Source organism: Phyllobates terribilis, unplaced genomic scaffold, assembly GCF_046119375.1.
Source record: "Phyllobates terribilis strain yellow unplaced genomic scaffold, ASM4611937v1 Scaffold_11__3_contigs__length_659146591, whole genome shotgun sequence".
In the NCBI taxonomy this organism is placed as follows: Eukaryota; Metazoa; Chordata; class Amphibia; order Anura; family Dendrobatidae; genus Phyllobates; species Phyllobates terribilis.
In genome coordinates this window covers 549457586-549470109 of record NW_027362771.1, presented here as the reverse complement: position 1 = coordinate 549470109, position 12524 = coordinate 549457586, and the positions used below count along the sequence as shown (strand labels likewise).

The following is a 12524-nucleotide window of genomic DNA, read 5'->3' as shown; positions in this document are numbered from 1 at the left end:
ATGTTTGATCACTGGGAATCATACTTTTAAGACCCTGGCAACCAGCACAGTGAAAGGACAGCGGTGATGTAGTATACAGCTGCAGGCTTATTCTGTGGAGGGACTGTGTATAGCAGACAGCAGTGCGAGTCCTGTTTACACAGGACGATGCGCCGACGAGAACAATGATCTGTGGTGCTGCACAAAAGATCATTTCACCCGGTTAATTGTTGGTTAGGTGATCAGCAACCTGTTTACCCAGTAAGATAATCGATAAACTAGCGTTTTTTAGCAATGCTCATTCACTATTATCTTGCAGTGTAAATGCCCCATTAAGCTGGGCATATACATTAGATGGCTTTCAGATGATTGATGCTTCGGCTGACAGCCATCTCGGCCATCTCTCCCATACACAGGAGCACTCGTTTGGCCGAGCGCATCTGTGTTTATCTATGAGTAATGTGCCGAAAGACAAGACGGCCGGTGGCTTATCCTTGGGAGAACAATGTGATTGGCAGTCCAAAATCAACCATGCGTGGTTGACATCTTTCCCGACCATCAGTTGGCCACTGCCTCCATACCATTACCATCAGCCAAACACGTCGATATCGGCTGTGGCCTTTAGATCTCTCTTATCTGTTCTGAAGACAGAAGGAGATGATCCTCCAACCAGAATGGGACCACCCTCGTTTGGGGCGGATTTACGTAAACCCTGCCCGCTTTCATCCCAGGACAGCTCCCCAAATGGACAAGATTGTATCCAACAAAATTGAGAAAGGGTCAGCAAATTTGTGACTGTTGTCCACGAGATCAGAACACCTTATTATCAGAAACTCTCGGTAGTGCACACTCAGGCTTTCAGTCTCTAACTTTAACCTCTCAGCCTCAAAGTGAGATATCAAAAAAAAGTTTTTAATTTTTTTTTTGATTGAAAAATCTTTTTTTCCTCCTGTGTAATCCTGCATAATCTGCAGCATGACTAATACAGGTAGCAGTGGAGGGAAGGCACTTTTGTAGGTTTTATTACCTCTCTGTGCACTGGCTTTATCATATTATACTGGGATCTATGTCATTTTGTGAGTTTCGCTCTCGGTTTCTGTCCTGGGTGGGGAGAGACTCTGCTATAGGAGACAGCGGCGAAATGCTGAGACGAGATCTATGAGAAAGATATTTATCTCACGTGAAACTTCTGTGTATACTGAGTCTCATCACAATCTGAACATTGCACCTATGATAACCTCATATGTACCAGGCCGTCCCATCTATATCACATAGATTCTCACAATGGTCGTTTCACTTCTCACTCCAAAAATACAGCAGCATTTACTGAACCCTACACTCCACACCAGAGAATTAGGATGTTGTGGACCTAACGGGTCACAACTTGCAGCATCCAGGCCCATCCGGATAGTTATGTCCTGCAGGGATCAGGACCGTTTTGGATCAATGCATGGGATAACCCTTTTTGAGAGTAGCATGAAGTAGTAACGAGCCCCCGGTAGTTGTCAGATTGTTACAGAGTATGGCCACCTTTTTTATGACCATTTTTCATTGTACATATAAAAATAAAGATGTAATAATGGTAAAGTTATGTATTATAGCTGAGAGCTGCATTCACTATTTTGTAGTCTTCAGAGCTGAAATCTCCCATTATTCCTTTGTTGGCTCAATGTCTTCATAGAGTTTGCTTTAAAGAATTATTGTTGTTTTATTTTTTTTAATAGTACAGGTCAAATGAAGAGACTTTGGAATATATCTCATCAGAGAAATCAGCTTCTTTCTCCTCCTGATTTGATCTTTCACTCTCACTTCAAGGGTAAAATCTGTATTCAGTGAAGGCAGATTTTCCCATTACTAAGATAGAGGTTAACAGCTGCTTCATATAAAGTTCTATGGAGAACTGTAAGGTTTGGTTTCAGGAGACCTTGCAGCAGAATGTCTGTGTCTTCCTCTAGCTCCTCGCCTCTCCATAGAATTTTAAAAGCACCAACTGTCATCTCCTATCAGTAATGGGAAAATCTGTCTTCACTGAATACAGATTTTACCCATGAAGTGAGAGTGAAAGATCAGTCCAGGAGGAGAAAGAAGCAGATTTCTCTGATAAGGTGTATTATAAAGTTGCTTATTTCCATGTGTATTTTTGATTGATGAACTAAAAATTAAAATGATGCTTACTCTTAAGATTGCAGCCCTAAACTGTAACGAGCACAAAGCAATAATATAATATACTATATGTATTAGTTATAAAATGCTGATAAAAGTTTACATACCCTCCAAAGTGGAACTTTCCTGTTCACTAACATTGGCTCTATTGGCAGTAAATATATTTTCTAATATCTTTAGGATTTTATTTTGTAATTTCCACGTATGTATATGTGCGTTTTGACACTGTAAATCTAACTGTGCATACATATGCTGTCTATGTGTCAGCCGGTGTGTCATCACTGCTGTCTCTGCCTCAGGGCCAGCGTGTTCTCATTATTCGACGGGTTGGTGGCAATTGGTTTGAAGGGCGAGTTGACGGCTCCAGGCGACTTGGCCTCTTTCCTGCAAGTTATGTGCAGGTCAAAGATGTGCAGGCCAGGAAGGCGGACACCCTAATAAAGCGAGCAGCCGATACTAACTCTGTAGAGCAGGTCAGTACTAATATTTGTTCTGCTCCATCATACGTCCTGACATTCCAGATGATGGAGGAGGACACTACACAATCAATTAATAAATCATCCTGTTTTCCTTGCAGGTTCATGTTTTTCATGATCTTTAATTTCTTTCATGACCCTCTGTGGTCAACACCCTGAGACTACAATCTACATAATCTAGTGCCCTCTGCCCTTTAGACAGGGCATGAAGAGTGTAGTCAGGGGACAGGACTCATAGAGTAGAGACTCTGTGTCCTGTCTCCTATCTCTGCTCTACCTTCTCTACCACCTGTCTCTGCTCTACCTTCTCTACCACCTGTCTCTGCTCTACCTTCTCTACCACCTGTCTCTGCTCTACCTTCTCTACCACCTGTCTCTGCTCTACCTTCTCTACCACCTGTCTCTGCTCTACCTTCTCTACCACCTGTCTCTGCTCTACCTTCTCTACCACCTGTCTCTGCTCTACCTTCTCTACCACCTGTCTCTGCTCTACCTTCTCTATCACCTGTCTCTGCTCTACCTTCTCTACCACCTGTCTCTGCTCTACCTTCTCTGCCACCTGTCTCTGCTCTACCTTCTCTGCCACCTGTCTCTGCTCTACCTTCTCTACCACCTGTCTCTGCTCTACCTTCTCTACCACCTGTCTCTGCTCTACATTCTCTACCACCTGTCTCTGCTCTACCTTCTCTGCCACCTGTCTCTGCTCTACCTTCTCTACCACCTGTCTCTGCTCTACCTTCTTTACCACCTGTCTCTGCTCTACCTGCTCTGTCCCCTATCTCTCCGCTACATGCTCTGTTTTCTGACTATGCGATGTATGATGTGTCCTCTGCCTTTGTGTTACACGTTTCGTCTCCTCACTCTGCTTTGCATGCTCAGTCCCTTCTCTAGTCTACAGGGTGGGCTATTTATATGGATATACCTAAATTATAACTAACTTTATTTTTTTCAATGGGAAGAGGGTCATATGACACATCAACCTTATTGAGAATTTCATAAGAAAAACAATGGTGTGCTTGGTTTTAACGTAACTTTATTCTTTCATGAGTTTTTTACAAGTTTATGACCATTTATAAAATGTGTTCAAAGTGCTGCCCATTGTGTTGGATTGTCAATGCAACCCTCTTCTCCCACTCTTGACACACTGATAGCAACACCGCAGAAGAAATGCTAGCACAGGGTCCAGTATACGTTGTTTCAGATGCTGCACATCTCGTATCTTCACAGCATAGACAATTGCCTTCAGATGACCCCAAAGATAAAAGTCTAAGGGGGTCAGATCGAGAGACCTTGGTGGCCATTCAACTGGCCCACGATGACCAATCCACTTTCCAGGTAACTGTTCATGTAGGAATGCTCGGACCTGACATCCATAATGTGGTGGTGACCATCTTGTTGGAAAAACTCAGGGAACGTGCCATATTCAGTGCATAAAGAGGGCAACACATCATCATGTAGCAATTTCAGATATCCAGTGGCATTGAGGTTTCCATTGATGAAGAATGGCTCCACTATCTTTGTACCCCATATACCACACCATACCATCAAGATACGAGATGTGCGGCATCTGAAACAAGGGATACTGGATCCTGTGCTAGCATTTCTTCTGCGGTGTTGCTATCAGTGTGTCAAGAGTGGGAGGAGAGGGTTGCATTGACAATCCAACACAATGGGCAGCACTTTGAACACATTTTATAAGTGGTCATAAACTTGTAAAAAACTAATGAAAGAATAACGTTACGTTAAAACCAAGCACACCATTGTTTTTCGTATGAAATTCTCAATAAGTTTGATGTGTCACATGACCCTCTTCCCATTGAAAAAAATAAAGTTGGATCCAAAATGGTCGATTTCAAAATGGCTGCCATGTTCACCACCCATCTGGAAAAGTTTTCCCCCTCCCATATACTAATGTGCCACAAACAGGAAGTTGATATCACCAACCATTCCTATTTAATTTAGGTGTATCCATATAAATGGCCCACCCTGTACATACTCTGCTTTTGCTTTGTCCACTTACTGTGCTCTACATGCTGTGTTCCTTTTTTCCTCTACATGCTCTGTCCTGTCTCTGCTTTATATGCTCTGTCCCCTTACTCTGCTCTACATGCTCTGTTCCATCTCTGCTCTACATGCTCTTTTCTGCCTTTGTTCTACATGCTCTGTCCTCTTACTCTTCTCTACATGCTCTTTCATCTCTGCACTACATGCTCTTTTCTGCCTTTGTTCTACATGCTCTGTCCTCTTACTCTTCTCTACATGCTCTGTTCCATCTCTGCTCTACATGCTCTTTTCTGTCTTTGCTCTACATACTCTGTCTCTCTGCTCTGCTCTTCATGCTCTGTTCCGTCTCTGCTCTACATACTATTTCCCCTTACTTTGCTCTACATGCTCTGTTCCATCTCTGCGCTACATGCTCTGCCCTCTTACTCTGCTCTACATGCTCTTTCATCTCTGCACTACATTTCTGTCCTCTTACTCTTCTCTACATGCTTTTTCATCTCTGCACTATATGCTCTGTTCTGTCTTTGCTCTACATACTCTGTCCCATTACTTTTCTCTACATTCTCTGTTCTGTCTCTGTTTTATACGCTCTCTCTCCTTACTATGCCCTACTTGCTCTGTCCTGCCTCTGCTCTACATGCTCAGTCTCCTGACTCTCCACATCCAGGGTTATGACTTTTCTATCATCGACACAGAGTTGTCTCCACCAAACCTTGTTCTTTGACCTTTATGTTCCATTTTTAACTCCTGTTCTCTTATCGCCGCAGACCTTGGTTCACTACAGATATTGCTCGATCACACTTTATGATCTGATATGTGACATTCCTCCATGTTTTATTGCCTCTCTACTTCCTTTTTGTTATTGTTTTCAGTCCAAGTCCTTTTATATTCACTTTATATGCAGGTGTCCAGTTCTCTAACCCTCAAAGAAAGACCATGTACTGTGAAGGCCCCGTCATCCAGCCGGCTTCAGGAGCTGCGCGGGACCTTGTAAGTTCTGTATGGAATTGGGGTTATGAAGAGTAGATGTAACTGTCACCTTATGATGTAAAACATTGCCGAAGACATCTGGAGCAAGATTGTGTTTTATTAATGATTCTTCCTGTGTGTATGGTGAATGTTACCTCCTCATCGGTTTCTAAGGGCCTAGCTATAAAGCCTCCCATACACATTAGACTAATGTCGACAGGTTTGGCCAACAGTCTAATGTGTATGGGAGCCCAGGACAATTTATTGTTGAGGGAAAATATCAATCTGATGTGTCCAATTTTGGACTGCCGATTATACTGTCTCCCGGAGATAGGCCGCCACCAGACATGTCTGTCGGCTGCTCTCTCAAAGAAAACACAGGAGCTCTCTGATGATTGAGAGGTCCTTTGCATGGGAGAGCTGGCCAAGACAGCTGCCGGCTGAATGATCGTCCGAACCATCACTCATCTGACAGCCATCAAATGTATATGGTGAGCCTAAGGGGTGCAGATGTAGCCATTGCACCCAGATCCTAGAGCCTAAGGGAGTCCAACATGGGAGCCTCTAAGAAGACAGCAGTATTATAAAAGGCAAATAAGTTGGGGCCCAGTTACTGAATTTTGGACCCAACATAATACTAAGTTGCTTTCTGCAAGTCCAAGTGGTTAAAATAATGAACACCACCGAAAAAGTGACAAAAATGGATGTCTAAGTCCTGCCCCCGGACCAACAGAGAACTCCACAAAATGGATGGTTACACTTTTGGGGTTACCCCCTTTTGGTCTTCGTAACTAAATGATGGGGCATTGAAAGAGAATCAAGGTTTTTCTTACTTTCAGGTACCGAGTATTATTTAATTACTCCCCGAAAAACTCAGATGAGTTACAGCTGAATGCCGGTGACATGGTGACAGTGACGCAACATTGTGAGGATGGATGGTATGTAGGTAAGTAAAACTGCGCCGTAGGTAACGTAATGTGGTATCTGTATTGTATGAACCATCTCGCTCCTCTCTGTGTTTCGCAGGTGTCTGCTGGAGGACAGAAAAATTTGGAACATTCCCTGGAAATTTTGTCACCCCGTATGAGTCCACGTAGACCGAATGTCTGGCAATGAACTATTCGAAGATGGTAATGCCAACCACTCAGCTCAGCATAATGCTGTTTGTAAAGGAGTGATGGACAGAGACGAGCGATTATCACCAGATATGGAGGAATACATTGACTTATCCCATTCTTACAGTCTTATTGGCGCCAACATGTGCCACTGTCCAAATATCTAACATCAAACCTTTTTCACGTCTTATTAATCTTATGGTTCCCGATCTAAAAGTTCTTAAATCTGATATGTAAATAAGAGTGTGTGTAATCTCCTACCCGTCTTCATTGCTTCTCGGGTCAAACCTCAACGCTGCCAAGCCTGGCGCCCACAATCTCCACCTTCTTCAAAGACAGACGACACCAACCGGCAATATTTTCAGTAGCCAAAAATTATGTTTTCATTTCTTCCACTTCTAAAACTACCAGATGGTGGTGGTGTCAAATAGTTGTTGCTCTTGACACACATTAAGACCCCCCCCCACCAATGCTGATACTTGGTGTTTCTCTCCATTAGAGTTTTTAGGAGTTAAAGGGGATCACCAAATTAGAAAAAAAATACAAAAACATATTTTCATCTACCCTATTAGAGCTAATAGAGGGGGTGATCTGTTCAGTATGCTCCTGTCTATGCCACAGTGCATAGTGGTTATAAAGAGCGTCTCTCGTCCTGGAGGACTTGTCCTGTCCTGTATTATACACACAACCTTTCATTTCAATGGAAACTAGGTAATATCTAATTTGTCTTGTGGTGAATTGAAGGGAATAGATTTAAGGTTGAAGGTATACTTAAGTCCATCGAGTTCAACCTATAACCTAACATGTTGATCCAAAGGAAGCTGAAAACCCCATGGGGCAGAGACTAATAGCTCCACATTCAGGGAAAAATTCCTTCCCAACCCCACATATGGCATTCAGACTAGTCCCCTGGATCGAATGAAACACTTGAAGGGGCATTCTCAAGTTTGGAAATGAATAACCTCCAGATCTCTGGGGGTCTGACCTCTGTGACCCTCACCAGGACTGTGAATGGAGCGGTGGTCGATCATACGCACTTCCACTTCATTCATTCTTAATGGGACTGCTTGCTCTCCTTTGGTCTTCGGCACTCCCATAAGAATGAATGGAGCGGCCGTACGCATGCTGAACCACCGCTCCATTCACAGAGGGATCATGGGATAGGTGGTTGGACCCCCAGCGATCGGAGCGTTATCCCCTAGCCCAAGGATAGGGGATCACTTCCAAAGTTCAGACTATCCTCTTAATGTCAGATTAAAAGTACGATTATAGAAAGAACCAGCGGCTCATATTTACTGATGAGTCCATATCTCCCATACATATTTATTAACAGTGAATTTGCACATTGCGATGAATAGAGGCATGGGCACCTTTAATTTCAGGACTGAAGAAGCATAGACCACATTGACTCAGGGGCGGCCATATCATTGGTGCAACCTGGGCAGTCACACAGGAGCCCAAAAGGTAAGGGGGCCCATTTCCACCTCCAAAACATGTGGGACATGATGAGCTATTGGACTGCAAATAGCCCATACACTGTTCTTGCAGAGGTTCCTTTCTTCTGTCTGTGTCCACCAGTGCGTTGACCAGTATGATAATGTTGTGGAGTGGTGTATTCATCTAGGGCCATTTGGTTGGACTTTTTGCTATGTTGCAAGGTTGTCTGCAATCTTCTTTCCAAAGGTTGTGTCAGCCTGCTGGGACAATGTCACCATATATTCCTTGCTCAAATATTTTTATTGGTTTTACATTATATAATAGGGAAGATGTGTGTAAAAATGGGGAAACCATATATTCCTAACCTAATTGCAATGTTTGGGATATAGCCTTACATAATACACCCGGATAATTGGCACATGTGTTATATAATAGGTTGTACGTGTCATATAAAACATGTATATATGTTTATATAATTACATACTGAAGCTCATCTGAATGTATAATTTATTTTCCAGTGTAGTCTGTAAAATATCACTAGCCCCGGTGCTGGATCGGGACTTCAGCGGGGTATGCCGCATAAATATAGACATCTGACATGAGAAGGAAGTGGAGGGCTCAGGAGGTTAGGAGAAAAATCCTGGACCAGATGAGGAATTTGCACAAGATATAAGGAGTCACAGCTCTGTGTCCTCTCAAACTCCTGGCAAAATAATAAAAGCTGACCGACCAGGACGGCAGAAAGAAATGGGATTAATAGCCAGCGTGGATGTGAATCTTAGAAGTGTTTGAGAAGAATGACAGTATATTCCGATCCCTTTCCTACATGTATTGATATCAGCCTGCCACATGCTGTTAAAAGATAAGAACCATTAGCCTCTCTAACATGTTTCACCAAACTGGCATCATCAGGGGAATTATAGCCTCATTCCCCTGATGACTCCAGTTTGGTGAAACATGTTGGAGAGGCTAATGATTCTTATCTTTTAACAGCATGTGCAATGGCAGGCTCATACTGTATCAATACATGTAGGAAAGGGATCAGAATATACTGTGGTGGTCCGTGGCCACAGAGCCCACAGATATAAGCAATTAATGATAAATTACCTTTTATAGGGAAACTCCTATAAAAGATACGCTAATCCCTATATATGATTCCTATCCATCGCACTGTTTTTAATATTTAGTGCACTTCTTCCTATTAATAAATAGAATAAAAATTACCATAATTTTTAATCTAGGTCTTTAGCTTAGGGTTTCTTTTTTTGCCTTTGGCAATATATAATTAACTACCTATAATCTGGTCCTGTTTATAATGGAAATCTGCTACTAGAAAATAATCATACTTCCAGTGAAGCAATATCAGACGCAGTCCATTAAAAATAGTGCAGCACTTTCTGGAAGAAAGAAGACATATTTTTTATTTACTGGCTTTCTGCCAATGGTTAAGGTTCGCTGTTGCATGCTTCTTTTGCAAAAGTCCCTATTCCACCAGTGTTTATTTTCCGATATGCCCTCCTTCCTCTTTATTCCCCGTATCTCGCTTTATATTGATCTCTCTCCCATTTTCTTCCTACATCCCTGCCTCTTACTTGTCTTCTCGTCCTCACATTGTCTCTGTACCTGTGAGATCTGCCCACCCCGGGTGTGTCTTCCGCCATATGCCTTACGTAAGTGCCCTACCTCTCGCTGTCACTGTGCCACTGCCTTAGGCAGAGGAGGTGCGGGGCGAGGTGGCAGTGATGAAGATGCCGGATTACATTCCACATCCACATAATATGAATCAGATTCTCTCAGGTTTCTGGATCAGGCACGTAAATGAATTGTTGAACCTTGTTATAGAACCGGCTGCAGGAGTGCAGGGAAATCAGACTTGTCATCACCCGGATAGCTCACATTTTTGTGAGCTTTTAGCCTTGTTTATCAAGGTACCAATGAAATTGGAACTATATGGCAATGGTAAATTTCTGTTAAATGCTAAATAATACCACAATTTTACCTTGATCTTTCATGATGTTCTTTTTCAACATTTCTTAAACATGAACCAGTGAAATGATGGCAAGACCCTCATAATAGTGACAGCCATATATCCCCCATAACAGTGCAACCATCTATCCCCCATAACAGTGACAGCCATATATCCTCCATAACAGTGACAGTCATATATCCTCCATAACAGTGACAGCCATATATCCCCCATAACAGTGCAGCCATATAGCCCCCATAACAGTGACAGCCATATATCCTGCATAACAGTGACAGCCATATATCCCCCATAACAGTGCAGCCATATAGCCCCCATAACAGTGACAGCCATATATCACTCATAACAGTGCAGCCATATAGCCCCCTTAACAGTGACAGCCATATATCCCCCATAACAGTGCAGCCATATAGCCCCCATAACAGTGACAGCCATATATCACTCATAACAGTGACAGCCATATATCCTGCATAACAGTGACAGCCATATATCCCCCATAACAGTGACAGCCATATATCCTCCATAACAGTGATAGTCATACATCCCCATAACAGTAACAGCCATATATCCGCATAACTGTGACAGCCATATATACCCCATAACAGTGACAGCCATATATCCCCCATAACAGTGACAGCCATATATCCCCCATAACAGAGATGGGGTATAGGCATAGACCCCCCTATACCAGCGATAGCCACATAACCCCCATAACAAAGACATCCCTATAACACTAAGGTTCAGATTGGCATATTTTACAGTCTGTACACGGACCTTAATACCTTGACTGACCGCAGGTCTCCCGACCCCAACTCATAGCCCCACAGACACGACTGAGCACTGGTATAACCCAAGGGAGAAACCCACTGGTACAAGACGCGGTATTAGCAGGGGGATGTGGTGTGACAGCGTCTTGTTCCACTGGGTTTCTCCCTTGGGTTATATACAGTAGTTACATAGGTTGAAAAAAAAACTACGTCCATCAAGTTTAATCTTTCTCCACTAATTATACATTTTTTGTCACTAAATTATCCATAACCAACAATGTTATGTGTTCTGAGGAAATCATCCAGCCCTTTTTAATAGCTGTTCTAGTGTCAGCCATCACTACCTCTTGCAGTTGGGCATTTCACATTCTGACTGTAAAGAACCCTTGCCTATTTAGCTGCCGGAATCGCTTTTCTTCCCCCCGTAATGAGTGCCCCCTGGTTATACTCTTTTCCTAGATACCTAGACAGCCCAGCTCCCCTTTAATATACTGGTACAAGTGAAGGCATCTCTTCTCTGTCTACAATGAGAGATATTTTTCACTTATCCTGTCCGCAGCCTGATGAAGGGCACATCTCCAGAAACGTTGCTATACTTCTCTTTGCGGTGTAATTCTTTTGGGACATGAGGGAAGCAAAATAAAAAAACACATTGAAAGATATTCTTATTGTGCCTCTTTTGCTGTATGGTAATGCTGTCTATCTGCTCCGCTTATTGGTCTGGATCAGGGACCTCTAGTCCTGGGTGACCCGGTCAATAGTGTCTTCAACAACTAAGAAGCTTGACAGATGAAGAAAGTTCTCTGCCAGCCAATTGGAGTTCCTACAGGTTAAAAACACCAGTGGCATGATCCAATAGATTGGTACACTGAAAGACAATGATGCCTTGGAATAAGGGCTCTTGCACATGGCCTTATTTTTGGTCCAATCCTACAAAACATCTGATCGCACTCAGACCAATGTTATTCTATGGGGCTGTGCACATGTCAGATTCCTAGGAAAACATCACTGTATCACCAAGCTTGATCTCATATTTGGATCGCACTCGGCTATGCAAGTCAATGAGTCCGTGAAAACCATCTGACTGCACTCGGATGACATCTGAGTGCAGTCCCGATTTCCATGGACTCAAACAATGGAGAAGATGGAGAATTTTTGTTCTCGTCTTCCCCTCACCCAAGAGAATCGGATCACACTATGATCAGAGTTTGATCAGAGGGTGATTTGCTTAATCAACCAGAGTCTCTCGAATGAGAGAATACACGGTTGTCGGAATCGGGCCTAATAGTATCTAATTGACTATTTTTTTTTTTCAAACATAGTATATGTATTTATACCTGACATGGCAATCTGTAGAATACTGTAAAGTTAATATTGATTATAACTCATGACTTAGAAAGAAAGGTTTTTCTAATATATATATATATAGTTTTTTTTTGTTTGTTTTTTTAAATTAGCCAATAAATTCTATTTACCACAAAATAGTGCCAATAAATACCATAATTCAACCCATAACCCCTCAAAACTTGTGATTATTGTGCAAACATGCACAAGCATAAACTTCTTGATTTAAGATGAGCTGAAAAAAAAAAAAAAACTTTATTGGAAATAGCTGGAAAAAAAAATGGTG

General features: G+C 42.5%; 1 protein-coding gene across 4 annotated transcripts in view; it reads left to right on the top strand.

Annotated features, from left to right (window-relative positions):
• Nucleotides 1–11556, top strand: part of SORBS3 (sorbin and SH3 domain containing 3) — a 104570-nt gene extending 93014 nt beyond the window's left edge. For 3 of the 4 annotated variants that reach the window (XM_073654036.1, XM_073654034.1, XM_073654035.1), the window contains exons 13-16: nucleotides 2442–2615; nucleotides 5527–5612; nucleotides 6431–6537; nucleotides 6618–11556. In XM_073654036.1, coding sequence (XP_073510137.1) covers nucleotides 2442–2615; nucleotides 5527–5612; nucleotides 6431–6537; nucleotides 6618–6688 — 438 coding nt within the window. In that variant the 3' untranslated portion in view covers nucleotides 6689–11556. The remainder of the gene's footprint in view (nucleotides 1–2441; nucleotides 2616–5526; nucleotides 5613–6430; nucleotides 6538–6617) is intronic. The other variant, XM_073654037.1, reaches the window with a different exon arrangement.
• Nucleotides 11557–12524: the final 968 nt, after the last annotated feature.